Source organism: Pyrus communis, chromosome 5 (genome assembly GCF_041283825.1).
Source record: "Pyrus communis isolate YQ-2024b chromosome 5, ASM4128382v1, whole genome shotgun sequence".
In the NCBI taxonomy this organism is placed as follows: domain Eukaryota; kingdom Viridiplantae; phylum Streptophyta; class Magnoliopsida; order Rosales; family Rosaceae; genus Pyrus; species Pyrus communis.
In genome coordinates, this window is record NC_142569.1 from 17,610,725 (window position 1) to 17,627,762 (window position 17,038).

The 17,038-nt window shown below is 37.0% G+C and overlaps 3 protein-coding genes across 4 annotated transcripts; all 3 read left to right on the top strand.

The window, feature by feature from the left end:
• Positions 1-3,971: 3,971 nt before the first annotated feature.
• Positions 3,972-4,512, top strand: LOC137727048 (pathogenesis-related protein 1-like). Its single transcript, XM_068465991.2, has one exon. The coding sequence runs from the start codon at positions 4,006-4,008 to the stop codon at positions 4,510-4,512; it is 507 nt and encodes a 168-aa protein (XP_068322092.2). The 5' UTR covers positions 3,972-4,005.
• A 1,473-nt stretch (positions 4,513-5,985) lies between these two features.
• Positions 5,986-8,489, top strand: LOC137721731 (basic form of pathogenesis-related protein 1-like). 2 transcript variants are annotated; one of them, XM_088694655.1, is made up of 2 exons: positions 5,986-6,423; positions 8,442-8,489. In XM_088694655.1, exons 1-2 carry the CDS (start codon positions 5,986-5,988, stop codon positions 8,487-8,489), a joined length of 486 nt encoding a protein of 161 aa, XP_088550781.1. The 2 variants fall into 2 exon arrangements, with proteins under 2 accessions (XP_088550781.1, XP_088550780.1); XM_088694654.1 differs by lacking the exon at positions 8,442-8,489 and having other exon boundaries at positions 5,986-6,511.
• Positions 8,490-10,680: 2,191 nt separating this feature from the next.
• LOC148696902 (protein trichome birefringence-like 13) lies at positions 10,681-13,615 on the top strand. The gene is made up of 4 exons (XM_088694653.1): positions 10,681-12,464; positions 12,660-12,847; positions 12,973-13,131; positions 13,436-13,615. Exons 1-4 carry the CDS (start codon positions 12,381-12,383, stop codon positions 13,563-13,565), a joined length of 561 nt encoding a protein of 186 aa, XP_088550779.1. The 5' UTR covers positions 10,681-12,380; the 3' UTR covers positions 13,566-13,615.
• The last annotated feature ends 3,423 nt before the right edge of the window (positions 13,616-17,038 follow it).

The following is a 17,038-nucleotide window of genomic DNA, read 5'->3' on the forward strand; positions in this document are numbered from 1 at the left end:
GATCAAAGACCAGATCAACTTCACTGTAACAGTAGTTCCACCGTGAGAAAGGCCCCCCAGGCTATGCACTATTTAATCCACCCAGTGAACAGTAACTACCCTTAATGAACAGTAATTGCCTTTTGCATTTCCACCCCTACACTGAATAGCCCTAGCAATAGGCAATAAAATATATTTTTATTTATTTATAAAATAATAAAAATAATTTAATTTTTAATTTCGAATAAGATTTTTAATCATTCTCATTGTGTCATGTGTCATTATTTGAAAAGAGAATTATTGGTGATTAATTTCGATAAGATTTTTATCTAATGCCGTTGTGCCACTTGTCATTACCTTTTCAAAATCGTTGAGGATAGATTTCCGATAAGATTTTTAATCAATCATGTCATGCCACGTATCACAATCTGTTTACAATATTTGAGGATAGATTTCAATCTGATTTTTAACGAATGACGTGGCATTATCTACAATTTAATCCTTTCTGAATCCTCCATATAATCCACTATCCATCCCCATAAATCTCACACCAATTTTCTGAAGATCTTTATCATTATTCATAGTTTCTGCTTCCTTCTTCACCAAAATCAAAATCAGTATCATTATTCATAGTTTCTGCTTCCTTCTTACAATGTCTTCTTCTTCAAGGATGATGTGGGAAATCGATCTGCAAGAGGAAGGATTGTTTAACCAATCAGAAGGAATGTTTAATCTCTAGGTGGTCCAAAATGAGAGGGAAGAGGATGATGAGCGTAGAAAGAGGGATGACAAAGCAAGAATGGGCAGAGCCTCACATTCCCATCTAGTCATCCAAGCTGTGGGTCAGATCTACAGACCCAACCGTTCCAAAAACCTTGATAGAAGCAGGCAACGACGAGGTATGAAACTCTTGGACGATTATTTTTTTCGTAATAGTGCATTCAACGATATGTACTTTAGACGTCGTTTTAGAATGGAACGACATTTGTTCAATAAAATCATGATTGCTGTTTGCAACCATGATTCTTACTTTGTGCAAAAGAAGGATGATTTTGGCGCTATGGGTCTCCTTCCTGAGCAAAAAATTACTGCTGCCTTGCGGATGCTTGTATATGGAGCATTTGCAGACCAAGTGGATGAGATAACGAGGATGGGGAAATCAACAATTCTTGAGTCCCTGATGAGGTTTTGTGCAGTAATTGAATCTATCTACACTGCAGAATACCTCTGGAGACCTATTGCCATGGATTTGCAAAGGCTTCTGAAGAAGGGCAAGATGCGAGGTTTTCCTAGGATGATTAGAATCATCGACTGTATGCACTAGACCTAGAAAAAATGTCAAAGTGCATGACAAGGCACTTATGGGGACAGAAAAGGAGTATCATTTTGGAGGCGGTGGCATCTTTTGATACATGGATTTGGCACACATTTTTCAGGGTTCTGGGAGCTCACAATGACCTCAATGTCCTTGGCCAATCCTCAGTGTTCAACGATGTCTTGCAAGGAAAGCCACCAAAAGTCACGTACTGGATCAATGAACATAAGTGCGACAGGCCATACTACCTAGCAAACGACATTTACCTAAGGTGGTCATCGTTTGTCAAAACAGTGTCATGTCTACGAACTGCAAAGGAAAAACACTTTGCAAGCTGTCAAGAGGGGTGCAGGAAGGATGTGGAGCGTTGTTTTGGTATTCTCCAAGCTCGATGAGAGATTGTCAAAGGTGCCTGCTAGAATGTTTGATATAGAGTCGCTTTGATCCATCATGATGACGTGCATCACTCTTCACAACATGATTGTAGAAGATGAGTACGATTATGATGCCATTGATGAATATGAGCCAAACATGATGAACAATTCCAGAACATAAATATATTGTGCTCATGACACCACCGAAGAACCTGTGCAATTGCATCTCATTCTCGTAAGAGGATCATGAGTAACTTTAACCCAGCTAGTACACAACGCAACATCTTCAATAAGCGTCCAATTCGTACTTGCATCAGTAGTCATTTTGTTGGAAAAAAAAAATTGGATTGAAACTTTGAGAGAAAGATAGAAATGTGGTTGAAAGTAGTTGATAAAATATGAAATTGTGGTGTAAGGTAGAAGATAATGAGAATGTATTTATAGAAAAGTAAAATCAATTTTTTTTTTTTTAATTTGTCAAAAAGTTTTTTTTTTTTTTTTTTTTCGAATTTTTATTAATTTTTTACATTTTTTTATATTTTTACTCACCTAATTAATCTATACCGTTGGATTAAAAAAAATTGAAATCCAACACTCCAGATTGTGCCACGTGGCACAACGGTAAGATTTCTGATTTTTAAACTTTTTTTTTTTAATTTATAAAGGTGAATAACGTGGACCATTGATCTCAGATCCAACAGTTGAAATTACATAAGGTTTTAAAATTATTATTACCCTTGAAAATCCAATGGTATAAAACAAATAACTGTTGAGATCCAACGGACGCCATGGCGCCACATGGCCTTCAACAGTCACTGACGAAGGCCTGCACAAGCGGGCCCCAGCAGCTGACGCAAAACAGAAGCAAAATGTGGCTGACATCAGGGCGACGTCAGCCTTGCATCAAACCCACTCCGATCTCTCGAGCTGGCAACTCTCCACGGGCCTGCTCGGGCTTGCTCGCCAGCACATGCTGGGCTTCATCACTTGGGCTCTTTGGCCCTGTTTCTGCACTTGTCCCTTGGGCTGGAGCACACGGTGGAAGTGCTCTATGCCAAGAGACACAAATTGCCGGATTTGATAATGTAGTGCCTACAGTGATCATCACCAAATTTTCTAATTCTATAGTGACAAGCACCCTATGTTCTATAGTGAATTGGCTTTTGGCCATAAGATAGTGAGTAGTGACAAGAGAATTCACATGATCCACCTTATACTATTATAAGCCTGACTAGCTAGCTAGGGATAGCATTGATAATTCTTCAAATTCTACGCATGCTTCCCCATGACTCTACGGCATAATGTTTCGGTTGAAGACTTACAAAAACACAAATTTGGGACGGCCGTGTATATATTAAAACAATAAATAATAACTTGAATGCAAGGACTGGATTGCCTAACTTGTGTTTTGGGTTTAAACCTCCTTTTTTTTATAGTAATTTAGAGTAGAAATATCATTTGTTTTATAAAAAAAATAATAATTTGACCATTCATAATGTTAAATTCAAATTTAGATAGAACAAACACCACGTAGTATTATAGAATAAAACTTAGTGAACGGATTTGATGTCCTAGCACAGTTAGAGTACATGCACCTTTCTACTACTATCAAAACATAGCATGTATATATGAATGAACAATGAATGTGCAATCAAGAATCAAATAACTGAGAATCAGACGACCAAATATCATGATGTATACATGCTCTTGTCTACGTTAAAAAAAAAAAAATGAATGTATACATGCACCTTCCTACTACTTGTTAGTTATTAGCAATAAACGGTTCATTGTTTTTTGTTTTTTCCCTCCAAAACTAATCAACATCATTTGCATGAGATTATTGGTTAATTGGATGAAATGTGGGGTCGTCTTCAATGGGTGCAAAAGTCCAGCAACCCCTTTACGTTAGCCATGTTATTGCTGTCCTTTTGTGCAAGCATCATTAGTTTTGAGCCTACTTCACCTGGTTGAAATAGCCTACTTCTACTTATATTATTCAATATTTAACCAAAACCCCTTAAATTATTCAGAATAAGTAATAATTTTGATCATATTAGGTGCGATATCTATTAAAAAGTTTGGGATAAAGTTAGTGAAGTACAAAATTTATTTTTTATTATTCAACATATATTTTTCGTGAGATTTGAATTTAGAATATCTTTTAACAAAGTAAAAATTATTTTAATAATTTTATTTAGAATTCCTATCTTAGCCCTCTTAGTTAAACAATTCTTGTGACCGAAGCTTCTCTCTATAAATACCATAATCCCATGTCCCATTTGTGTTAAGACCAACCTCTGATATTCCCACCTGCATCTCACACAAAGATACAGAAAAATGGGGTACTCTAGTAACGTTTTACTATGCATATTCTCCACAACATTAATCTTAGCTGCTCATACCTCCCTAGCCCGGAAAGTCGGTTATTATCCCCCTAACCCTCACCAAGACTTCGTCGATGAACACAACAGAGCTCGGGCAGCAGTTGGTGTCGGTCCAATCAAATGGAACGACACTGTAGCAGCCTATGCTCAGCAGTATGACAATACAAGAGTGAGAGGGTGTGACATAGAGCACTCAAGAGGGCCTTATGGTGAGAACTTGGCTGAAGGCTACGGAGAAATGACTGGTGCTCAAGCTGTGAAGTTTTGGGTGACTGAGAAACCCAACTATAACTACGCCTCCGATAAGTGTGTTGGTGATGAATGCGGACATTATACTCAGGTGGTTTGGCGCAACTCGATTCATCTTGGATGTGCAAGGGCCAAGTGTGACAATAATTGGGTTTTTGTCATCTGCAGCTATGATCCTCCTGATAACTATGAGGATGAACGTCCATACTAAGAGGAGAATTTAAGTGAAACCAGTTTATTGTTGTTGTGACGTCTCAAATTACTAATAGGGTTATTATACAAAATGGTCCCTGAAATTTGTATGATCAATAGAAATGGTCTCTGAGATTGAAAATCAATAGAAATGGTCCCTGAGATTGTCTATCATTCATGATTTTGGTCCTTCCGTTAAAAACTCTTTGGACAATTTTCAAAGTTTCGTAACTCAATCAATTCTTAACCAAATTCGAACCATAATATATCAAAATGAAGATAAGAAAGTGTAGAACAAGATTATACCTATTTGGAAGCCCAATAATTGCCGGAGATGGTCAGAAAATAGCCTGAAAGGTGATTGGTCCGCGCGAAAACTGGGAAACTGACCGGAAACTAGGTAAACTTTAAACGTTCATAACTTCTTCAATACAAAACGAAATCAAGTGATTCAAAAACGAAAATCATACTTCTCGATGAGACGAAGAGTACTAGCATATTAAATGGGTTGAGTACCAACGTATTTTTTAGGAGTGGATTTGCTCTTAAGAAAAAAAGGAAAACAAAAGGTAAAGCAAATATACAAATAAAGCACCGTCGGAGCCGGATCTGTGAAATGTAATGCCAAAAGTGATCACTTAAAAGATATTGCTGAAGTGATTATTGACTTTGGCCTTTAGTATGATAGAAAGTGATATGAATTCACGAGATAGTGGCATGAATTCACGAGATCACCTTACTGTTATAAGCGTGGCCGGGGATCACTTCGAATTCTTGCGTAATGTTATGCTAATCAAGTAAGATTCTGACCTGAATTCACATAATAACTGGTATAAGTATTGAGAGTATGAATCTTATATTATCTATTAGTATAAGGTGAGTTTATACTATCAATCATTTTCAACATGTAAGAAAGTTGAGATGAAAAATATCATGTCGAAGGAAAATTTCAATTTGCCGTAGGTATCATTTAAGAAAAATGAAATAGCAAATACAGAAGTGATATTTTTAATTTTCTATATATAATTTTCTAACTGATTATTTATTAAGTCGAGATATAAAGAGATAAGATATAACCCAAGGCAGTTATTTTGACTTACAAATTTCATGTAACAACACGTCATGCTAGAGGGACCAAATGTAAACTCCATATGACGCGGCGAATAATGGTTGGATTCATTCTTTAAATAATTAAAAAAAAATCAATCTACAAAAAGATGGTCTATCTAACATTTTTCTGTAACAACACATTAACCAAATCGGAAGTTGGTTAGTCATTCATTTTGTTTTGTCCTCTATATTTATCTTATTGATTCCAACTATATTAAATCCCTCCCCTTTTCAAGGCAGCTCGTAGCTAGGGAAAAAAACTGTAGCATGCCTTTATCTTTCTATAAATAAGGCAAATCTCATGTCCCATTTGTTTAACATCCATGAACCTTCCCAAGTCTACCTACAATATTTGAGACATTTCATAAATATGGAAAACAAAATGGGGTACAACATTAAGCTTGTGTTGTGCATCTGCTCCTTGGCATTAATCTTGGCTCGTGTCTCCTCTGCCACTTCCAGAAGAGATATCAGAGGCTTCATCAATGAACACAACAAAGATCGGGCGGAGGTCGGTGCTGGTCCGATCAAATGGAACGAGACCATAGCAAGGTATGCACAAAACCATGCCAATGTAAGATCTTGGGACTGTGAAATGGAGCACTCAATGGGGCCTTATGGTGAGAACATAGCCTCAGGCGAAGGCATGACGGGTGCAGCTGCTGTCAAGTATTGGGTTACCGAGAAGGAGTTCTATGACTACAACCAAAACAAATGTATTAACGACGAATGTGGTCACTACCTTGCTGTGATTTGGAGCAAATCAACCTATGTTGGTTGTGCCACGTCATTGTGCACGAATGGACAAACCTTCGTGATCTGCGATTATGATCCTTCTGTAACAGATGGGGAACGCCCTTACTAAATAAATAAAACTTACATTGTAATCTTGTGCCTTTAACACTTGTTCACTCGTCACAGGTCATGTAATGAATTAAGGACAAGAGTATTATATAGCACCCGTTACGAATGAGCTTTTCTCATACGTACTAGACATGACCATGTTTTGGTCTCGGATCTAGTATTTTGTTCTTTTAAATAAAAAATTAGAAATAAAAGGGAATGTGAGGTACATGTATATTGTAATCGTGCGTGCAAATTCGCCGTCACTTTACGACATTCCATTGCAATGGATTTTATAATTTGTTAATATAAAGACTTTTCTTCTTCTTCAAAATTCTGGCCAGACACTTTCTTTCCCAATTTTTAAATTTTCTTTTTTAAAAAAAACGTCATTGACAACTGAATTTGTTTTTTATTTTCTTCACACGTATCAACATGACTTATTTTCAAAAGAATTGTGTTTGGACTGGAACTTAACTCTCTAGCCTGGTATTGTATTTCACATACCATGGTGAGTCAATATCTCAGCAAATTTTCTGAAAAAAAAAAAGGCCAGCAAAGGCATCCGCAAGATCGTATCTGAATGACCTTATTTGAAACATTTGTAGGATAATATAAATAATTATACTTATAATACACATGTGAAATCATTTAATTAGATAAACCAAGATGTTCATCCTAATTATATGAGGAATTATACTAATATGAGGCTATGAATGATTATTCACCTTTACTTTCGACATGATATTCCAGAGAGTGGATATCATATAATCCAAGATGTTCACCCTTATATGAAGAACTATGGCTAATATGCTATTTAGTTTGCAGTTACTTATAACTTGTATGTTTAAGAGCAATGACGAGTAAATATGTGGACAAAAATTATATACGCATGGTCAAGGCAAACATAATTAAATGACTTGTCATTCATTTATATGCATGCTTCGCAAGAGGTTAAATGCAATTGTCGAGGAGGATGTGCTTAAGCCTGTAAGGAAGTCACCAAGGGAAGAAACTCAGTTTCTTTAATTGGAGATACCATGAAGGAAGTTCAACATGGTATAAACATTCCATACTACATGACTCATTATAGCATTCATATTAAACTGAAGATATCCATGAGATATTGAGACCAAAGGTCTTGAGCGACCGATCTACAAAACAACTCAAAAGATAAAGAAGTATCTTTTTCTGCTCATCCTTAGTGCTATTTTATGTGGCGTTAGGAAGGGTATTAACACTGAATGAGATTCGAGGCTAGCAATCTCCCGCAAGGTACAGGTCACATGTACTATTGGAGAACTCACTTAAGTAAGAGCAATCATGAGGCCATGACTATGAGGATTGGTTTGTTCACTAAGAACTCTCATGAGAATCAAGATTAAGAGCAGGCCACAAATAACGTTATCACGCGCCAAGTTTTTTATCAGTGCCATGTCTATGACATTTAGTATTCTGGTCAAAAGGGGTCTAGTTCAAGACATAGTTCACTATGATTCCTTCAAATGAAAGTTGTTAACACTAAATTTAGGTTCGAGTTCGGAAGACAGTTACACCCATTCCATGGTATACAAGTTGTCCAAATTTTTTCCATTCATATCTATATGTTTACGTCTTCTAAATTGTTATAGCGTTTTGAATCTTGTGGAGAATTGTTGGTTATTTAATTTATTTTACTTAAGACTCAAAACTTTATTTACTATTTTCGAAAATAATAAATATGAAGAGTCATGCCTATTGGGATAAGTCACAACTTTTACAAAAGAGAATATAGAGTTTTATAAATGAGGAATTCCTCAAACATAAAATAGACGTTCATTACTTTCCTTCTCTTCGACATCTACATTCCCTACATCCATCTACTTATCTTCATCATCAATGTGCAATTAATTACTATGTGGCATCTTGTTTACCGTAATAGTGCATATGGATCAAACACTCTGTGAGATTCTAGGGTTGTATTTTAATGTATATAGTGGGGGTACCTTCATTGGGTGCAACTATGACCCCCCAGGCAACTATCAAGATGAGAAGCCTTACTAACCATGGAAGAATCAACAACCACTCTGGCACTTTTTGCTAATTGATATATCTATTGATTAGAAATTCTTCGATACGGTCCATATTTTTATGGAAATCTCTACAAAATAAGAGAAAGATAAAGAAATCGACATATATCGTTGTTATTTCTAACACATTTTTTAAATATCAGATAAACTCTCATATTTTGTTTTAATCAATGTTTGACAATTTCTAAAGTTTCCTTTTAAATTTCCATTATTTCCATCTAAATCAACCGCTTTTGATGTTGATATTCGATATATCCATCGATATTTCCACAAATTTGCATATCAATATTTTTTATCGATATCGATATCTTAAACAACAATTATATCTAAGAAGATAAACTATATGTTATTAAGAATAAAATGAACTAAGAAGCGATGCCTGATCATTTCTATATAACTTCAACTGGCAAGAGTGATGTTGTCTGGCGCCTAACTCTCACCTACACAAGGCATATACAACATGGCATCTTAATCTTTGATCTTCTCGAGTTTTCTTTGGCATAATTTAGGCTGCTTAACCACGATAATTAAAGGGTGATGCTGTCTAGCGAGCTTCGATGATGGCTCTTGGCTAGATTATGTCCCAGACGGAGGCTGTGGATCCTGATTGGTGGCCCTCAGTGGTTGTTTCTTTAGTGGGTTTTTTCCTTTATTGTCTACAGGGCCTTTATTGTTTGCCATCATTATGGACAAACACTAGCCCGATTGTGGAGTGGAGGACATCAAATGTTTGTTGGATTTTTTTGAGGATTGTTTAGACTTGAGAAGCGCTTTGAGGACCAGATTCATTTTGTTGGTAGACTAATTGTTGATCAGGAACCCCCTCAGTATGTTATGAAGGAGGTACTTCGGCTACTCTGGCACAAACTTGGAGTCATTCGAGTGGCTAGAGCGAAGGAAAACATCTATGCTATCTCCATTGGGGAAGAAGCGGTAACAAGGCAGTTGCTAGAGGGGAACCCATGGTTTGTGAAAGGCTACTCTTTCTTAGTTAAGTTCTGGCCTACTTATCACTCCTTGGATCACATTAAGCCGGACAAGGTGATGTTCTAGGTCCAATCTTATGGCATACCACGCTAACTCTATACCAAGAAAAATGCCCGCTAGCTGGGAGAATGGATTGGAGCAGTCATCGTAGTCGATGATCTGGTGGAGAACGGGTTTTGAGGTTTCTTACAGTGCAGGGTTAATTTTGATGCCTGTAGACCCCTCCTTACCAAATTCATTATGCCTTGCCCCTAGAATGGTTCTTTAACTGTTCGGCTTTGTTACTAGGGTCTCAAGGACTTTTGCTACAAGTGTGGTCGGCTTGGGCATTCTAAAGGATGTACCTAGAAGGTTCAACTCACTAAATCCACCGAACGTAAATATGGTGAGGGATTAAGAGTGTCCCTTATAGGTTCCGTCTCTACGTTGCTATTTCCCCACCAGGTTAGACTTAAGCCAAGTAGCGCTGCTAATGTGGAGGGTGGTTTCTATGGTATCCTGTATGAAGAATGGGAAGCACCGGCACGGCAGTTTCAGGTGAACATTATGGCGAAATAGAAGGACATTGAGGTTTCCATACGGTCAAACTGTAACGACAATCCAGCTCATGGCGACAGGGATAGGTTGGAGCTGACATCTGGGATGATGCAACTTGGTTTGCAGTTTATCTTACCTGGTAACAGTCAATCTGAGGATGTCAGAAGGAGATCATCTATGGAGGATCTTGATCACATATGGCATCCTAATAGTTTTGGGACCCACTTTATGAATGACTTATTAATGTTGACTATCAATGGTTTATCCCTCGCTAAAGTTTGGTGTGACCAAAAGCGAATCCCACCATGGGCTTTCCTCAATGCCAAGGGGCTTACCCACACTTAGCAATTCTTTAGGCATGAGCCCCGCTACGAGTTGGCTGGCCTACCCTGTGATTAGCTGTTGGATCTTAGCAACTCATTACTAGTGGGGGACCTACCTACCGATCCATTATGGAAAAGCTAAGAAAAGGCACATGGATGAGAGTGCTACACCTAACCCCTCCTAAACATCTAAGAACCAAGGCACCTATTGGCGCGTGGAAACCTTTCCAGTTTGCTTAGGGTGGTGGCCCTAAAAGAAAATAAAAAAGGAATGGTGGGGGACGTGGTCGGCGTGCAACTAGAGATAGTGACTTTACTTGGAGAAGTTCGTTCTGCATGGGGGAAGACCAAGGGTTATGTGAAGTCCTTATTTCTGCGTCCAAAGAGTTGGAAGAGGCTGAATCCAATGGCCTGTTGGGAAGGAATAAACACCAAAAGAATCTGGAGTCGGCGGCGGTTGAGGAGACTCAGTCCTGCCGTTAACCATGAGTATTCTATTCTGGAACTGCCAGGGGCTTGGGAACCGCCGGATAGTTTGGGCGTTGCATGGGTTAATCCGGCAACAAGCTCCCTGTATTGTGTTTCTCTCTAAAACTAAATACAATACGAACATGCTACAAAATATCAGAGTGTAGTTGGGGTTCGATTATTCTTTTGGAGTAAACTCTTGTGGTAGATCTGGAGGTCTTGCCTTGCTGTGGAATGATGACACTACTTTGGGAATTATATCCTCTTCTTCCTACCATATTGACGCGAAGTTAGGCGGAATTGGTGATGTGAAGCACTGGAGGCTCATGGGTTTCTATGGGCACCCGGTGACCGAGCGTAGGCATGAAACGTGGGACCTATTGAGGACACTGGCTTCACGCTCCTCCATTCCCTGGGTTTATGGAGGCGATTTCAACGAAATTCTCCTTTCCATGGAGAATGAGGGAGGAAATTTACGCCACATCCCTCAAATTCTCTCATTTCGTGAAACAGTGGGAGACTGTAATCTCATGGATCAGAGGCGAGAATTTTACTTGGATAATCTCCCGCTGTGAGGGTATTAATGGATGGCTCGACCGTGTCCTCGCTATTCTATCCTGGAGTAATCTATTTCCCAATTGCTCTATTATCCACCTTAACCCATGCAAATCTGATCACATTCCAATTTTGCTTAATTACAATGGCAAGGATTCTAGGAAGGGTCATGGAAGGACTTATTTCATATTTGAAGAATGGTGGACGCAGCATGATTCTTGTAAGGAAGTGATCGTTGAGGCTTGGTCTGCCTCGATTGCAGGGTTCCCTATGTTCCAGGTGGTGGAAAAATCGAAAGCGATGAAGGTTGCTTTTCTAACTTGGCAACACCAAAATTTCAAGGCTAGGAAATTGAAAATTGAGTAGGTTTGTTCTCAGCTCAATTTTTTCTGGCTAACCCCTTGACTGAACCATGTTGGCCGAGAATAATGACCTTTTGCAGAAACTTGATTCCCTTTTGGCTCGAGAGGAAACCTTCTGGTGGGAAGGGTCTCGAGTTCAATGGTTCAAAGAGGAAGACAAGGACATCAAGTTTTTCCACCAGAGAGCTACCACTGGCAAAACAAAAAAATGCAATTTACGGCATGAGTGACAATAATGGAGAGTTGGTTGTGTCAGATGATGGTATGGAATGCATTGTTTTATCTTGTTTTGACAACCTATTCCGGATCTCCCAAGTGGTGGATGACGAGGAAATTATCGGGGCCCTGGATCGGCTAGTTACCGACGAGATGGCTACCTCTCTGAATGAGGATTTTTCTGAGGCGGAGATCAAGGCTACTCTCTTCGATATGCATCCTTCAAAATCCCTGGGCCCGAATTTTTTTTAATTTTATAAGGCGGAGATCAAGACTTTTAGTACTCATAATTTGGTTAATTTTATGTTTAATTTTGTGAGGCGGAGATCAAGACTTTCAGTACTCATAATTTGTTTAAATTTATGTTTCATAAGAAATTAAGAGGTAGTATTCTAGTGGATTCGTTCATTGTAGGTAATGCTCATGGAGAACGGAACCAATGGAGGTGACTGGGACCAAAGTGGCTCTTGTAATCGGCTAAATCGTTTATCGGTAGAGCAGGTGAGTTGTGTGATGCTATAATGACCCGAATGGATGTCATATCTGTTTTTACTTTTGGGCAAAATGAATGTTATGTTTAGTTAATTGAGCTACACTTACATGTTATGAAGCAATGATTTGTACCCAAGCACAAACCCTGTCTACTTTGTGTTGTTTCAACTAAGCTGTTGTATAATGTTACAGTTTACTTTCCAGATCGAAGATCTCTTCTCAATGAAGAATAATGGTACAAACATGGAGCCACGCTTGGTGAATCAACACCTCTACAAGTCCCTTAAAGGATCAAGTTTCCAGATTTTGAGCATAACCCACATGAGCGAGTTCAGAGCAGATGCCCATCCATCCACAGCCGGTGGGAAGAAGCACGACGACTGCATGCACTGGTGCTTCCCAGGATTAACAGATACTTGGAATGATTTATTTATAAAGCAGCTAAATGTTATTAAAAGTAGAAATTGATGAATTATTTTCATGTTGAGGTTTTTCATTTTTTCCATCTGAAATGTAGTGAACTTCGCAGCACAATCCCATCCCATCCCATCTTGTTCTTAATGCTGCTTTTTGAAATCCACATAATGCTGCATCCAGAGGAGGTAACTGTGGTTAGAACACAAGGAAAATTCCGGCCTGGCTTTGGACACCCGAGCCACGACAACGAGCGTAAATGGTAATGTTCTATTTGCTTGTCTTATATATTTTAATTTAAGGAGTTGTCTTAATCGCCTCGAATGACCACCCTCCCTCGTTTGCTCGATTACTACGATATGATCATAAAATGCTAGTTTTTCCGGAATTTTATTGAAATAGGGGTATGATGAGCAAAGCATAGTTCTGTACACCCCATTAAACAGTGCTCTTTTTCCTGTGCTGTACTCAACCCTGCAAATGCAATGTCACGGCATCCTGAAATTAAACCAAAAACAAGAAAAAATGAAGTTGAATTCTCTACCTTTCGCCTTGATAAATTACAGGACCAATTGGGGTGACAGCAACGGCAGTTCCTGTACAAATTGTCGGCTTCAAGTAAATCCTTCATCGCAATTACACGTTCCTCGACCTAAAGGAAAGCATGCATGCTTTAGTTTTACGCTTTCGAATTGAGTGGACCAAAAGCGCAGTAATGCTAATTGGTTTTGCCTTCAAGATGAAAATATTGCATGCTGTCTACTCCCTTCAGCATACCGGCTGGCACGTTATGCTCTACTTTCAAATTCCAATTGTATCTGGAATGGGATCCCATCCGGATCTGATTCTTGACCCCCTTTTGAAAGATGTTTTGTTGTAATGTTCCTTGGATTTGAATGAATGAAATGTTATCTCCCTTTCTTAAAAAAAAAAAAAAAAAAAAAAAAAAAAAACTTCCACTGGCAAGGTGGACGGTAAAATTCAATCGATCAAGAATAATGCGCTCTTTTTTATTTTAATATAGGTTTTGGTAGCTTGCTAGTAAGACATATGCATGCTACGGTCAAAGTTGTATAATTACTTGCCTAGCTTGAAGTCCTACTATTGCCTCAACCAAGAAAAACCTAATTTGTATTATTTGGCTTAAATGATAAATGTATTTGGAAGACTCCTCTTGGCCATCTACTACACATATTCGAAAGTAATTATTGGCTTATGACCAAGCAATTATTTCTTGCTACTCGTTTTTTATAGATATAACGCCGATTGTGCAAATCCATATATTTAAAGAGTTCATAATGACTTTTAAATGCTAATGATTTTAGCACCTCAATTTTGAGTTACATAACAAACTCATACTTGAACATTTTAATGTTCTACATCAACGTACTAATTATTTACAATATCAGACATCTGTTAAAAAATCCATCAATGTAACCGTTACTTGATGAATTGGCAAGTACAAGTCTCACATATTCGCTAACCATCAAATTTGTGCCATGTGGCAAAAAGTTTAAAAATATAGTTTATTATTTAAGAATGCCAAAAAAAAAAACTAATTGAAATATATAATTACTTTTTTTTTTCAAAAAAAAAAAATAAAAAATTACTTAATTAAATATAGAGTAAGTTGTTGATTTACCTCATGAACTTTCATTTAACGTTCGATTTTCCCCATGAACTTTTCTATTGGAAAATTAAGGACTCAAACTAATTTTTATAGCCGATTTGCCCCCTACCGTTAGTTTTTCATATATTCCATCCATATTTCTGTTAAGTGAGACCATGTGCACCACATGTGAGGGTAGTTAAGTCATTTTACTCTTAAAAATGATTAAAAAAAACTAAAAATAAATAAAACTTTCCCTCAAATTTTCCCTGCTAATTCCTATCCTCAATTTTATTTTTCCCTCGCATTCCTATGCATGAGAAATGACATATGGTGTTATTGTCTTCATAAGTAGCTAAGTTAGTCTTTTTCTTGAAGCATGTACTACCATTTTTATTTTCTCTAACAAAGTAATAATTTGACAAATGTTCATGGTGTTATTGTCTCCAAAGCAGTGCATTAATATAAGAAACATGTTCATAATACTCATAAAAAATGCTCAAGATAATTACATACTTTTGATAATGTCATAATAATCCCAATATAATTCCACAAAATGATCCTTAAGAAGTTGGAAAACATAAGAGATTTTACCATCCATAAAGTATAGAACCCATAGAATCTTGATTACAAAATATGGGCATTCCGCTTAACCAAACACAAGCAAAATAAGGTTTTAGTTATCAAAACAAGAGCATAAACATTCTGCTCAAAACGCACGTGACACGTGGAGATCAACTACACTTTCCATGGCCTTCCCCATTTGGTTGGAATCTTGTACCTAAACTTATTTTCATTTCTGATGGCTGAGTAGGGTTGAGGGTGTTATGTTTTCCAACTTCTTAAGGATCATTTTGTGAAATTGTATTGGGATTATTATCACATTATGAAAATTATATAATTATCTTGAGCATTTTTTTATGAGTATTATGAACATGTTTCTTATATTAACGCACTGCTTTGGAGACAATAACACTATGAGCATTTGTCAAATTATTAATTTGTCAAAGAAAATAAAAATGGTAGTACATGATTCAAGAAAAAGAACTTAGCTACTTATGAAGATAATAACACCATATGTCATTTCTCATGCATAGGAATGAGAGGGAAAAATAAAATTGAGGATCTCATGCATAGGAATGAGAGGAAAAAATAAAATTGAGGATAGGAATTAGTGGGAAAAAATAGAGGGAAAGTTTTGTTTTTTTATTCATTTTCAATTTTTTAATTATTTTAAAGAGTGAAATGACTTAACTACCCTCACATATTGTGCACATGGTCTCACTTAACAGAAATATGGATGCAATATATGAAAAACTAATGGTAGGGGGCAAATCGGCTAAAAAAATTAGTTTGAGTCCTTAATTTTCCAATAGAAAAGTTCAGGGGGAAATCGAAAGTTAAGTGAAAGTTTAGGGGGTAAATCGACGGTTGATTCTTAAATATAAACTAGCAAAGGTCACACGCTCCATATGTGAGAAATATAATTTTTATTTTTTTGAAATATGTTTTTTTATGGTAGGAATTATGGCAGGCATAAAAAGGTGTTGTCAATTATGGCGAGAGAAAGAAAGAGAGTTTAGAGGGTAGTGATAGAATGGAGAAAAATGTGGAGTTCAACTTGCCACTAGACTGTGCTGACACTCACTTAAAATTTGCCATTTATTAAACTAAATTAATAAGGAACTCAATACTAATTTTAAGTAAAAATTAAAAAATAAATTCGTACATAATTAATTAGTTATTAAGATTGAATAACAAACATAAAGGCTTAATTTTCTCAAGCACACATCCTTCCTTATTAGTACATTTCGACAAAAAAAATAAAAAAATAAAAAAATTCTCAAGCGCACCTCCTCCCTTCTACTTGCCATTCCCACCCACTCCGATCATTAAATCAATCCATGCCCAAAAATATATTTGAATCTTGTTCACTTCATCTAACCTAGAAAAACCTTGTTATTTTTTCCCGATCACTTTTTTCAATTAATCTAACCAGTACGCTAATTGTATAGAAATCCTTTTTCCTTTACTCAGCCATTTTAATCTCCCAAGCTGCAAGAGACTGCCATTTCCATTTGTCCCAAGGTCAACATCTTTATAATTCAGATATGAACACCTTTGTGACTTTGACGTATAAGGTGTCAAAAGCCTTCTTATCAGATCAATATTTATATCTGCCACCTCCACCCCTTCGTCTTTCCGATGGAGGTGGACTGAGGTGGGGTTTGTGTTTCATGTCTTCATCTTTTACTTTTAAATATTTTTTTTAGGTTTTATGTTAATATTCTGAAACTGTTAAACAATTCTTATATTTAATGTTTTAACAAATGGTAAGTTTTGAGTGAATAGTAGTGCCACTTAGCACATTCCAGTGGCAAGTCGAACCCCACATAAGTTTTTCTCGATAGAGTAACATGGTTGTGGGGTGATAAGTCCATATTATACCATATATTTTACACTAATCTTAGTATTAATTTATTGGTTATTTTGGTAGAATTTTGATACTTTGTTATGTATTTTCAATGTAGGATATTCAACTTCCTCTGGAGCAAAAAGT

Bases quoted from the DNA above. Each gene is read 5' to 3' on its own strand.
- LOC137727048 (XM_068465991.2), top strand. From the start codon at position 4,006: ATGGGGTACTCTAGTAACGTTTTACTATGCATATTCTCCACAACATTA.
- LOC137721731 (XM_088694655.1), top strand. From the start codon at position 5,986: ATGGGGTACAACATTAAGCTTGTGTTGTGCATCTGCTCCTTGGCATTA. The intron at 6,424-8,441 runs TGCGATTATGAT...ACCTTCATTGGG, and splicing joins ATGGACAAACCTTCGTGATC to TGCAACTATGACCCCCCAGG.
- LOC148696902 (XM_088694653.1), top strand. From the start codon at position 12,381: ATGCTCATGGAGAACGGAACCAATGGAGGTGACTGGGACCAAAGTGGC. The intron at 12,465-12,659 runs GTGAGTTGTGTG...TTTACTTTCCAG, and splicing joins ATCGTTTATCGGTAGAGCAG to ATCGAAGATCTCTTCTCAAT. The intron at 13,132-13,435 runs GTAATGTTCTAT...GATAAATTACAG, and splicing joins CACGACAACGAGCGTAAATG to GACCAATTGGGGTGACAGCA.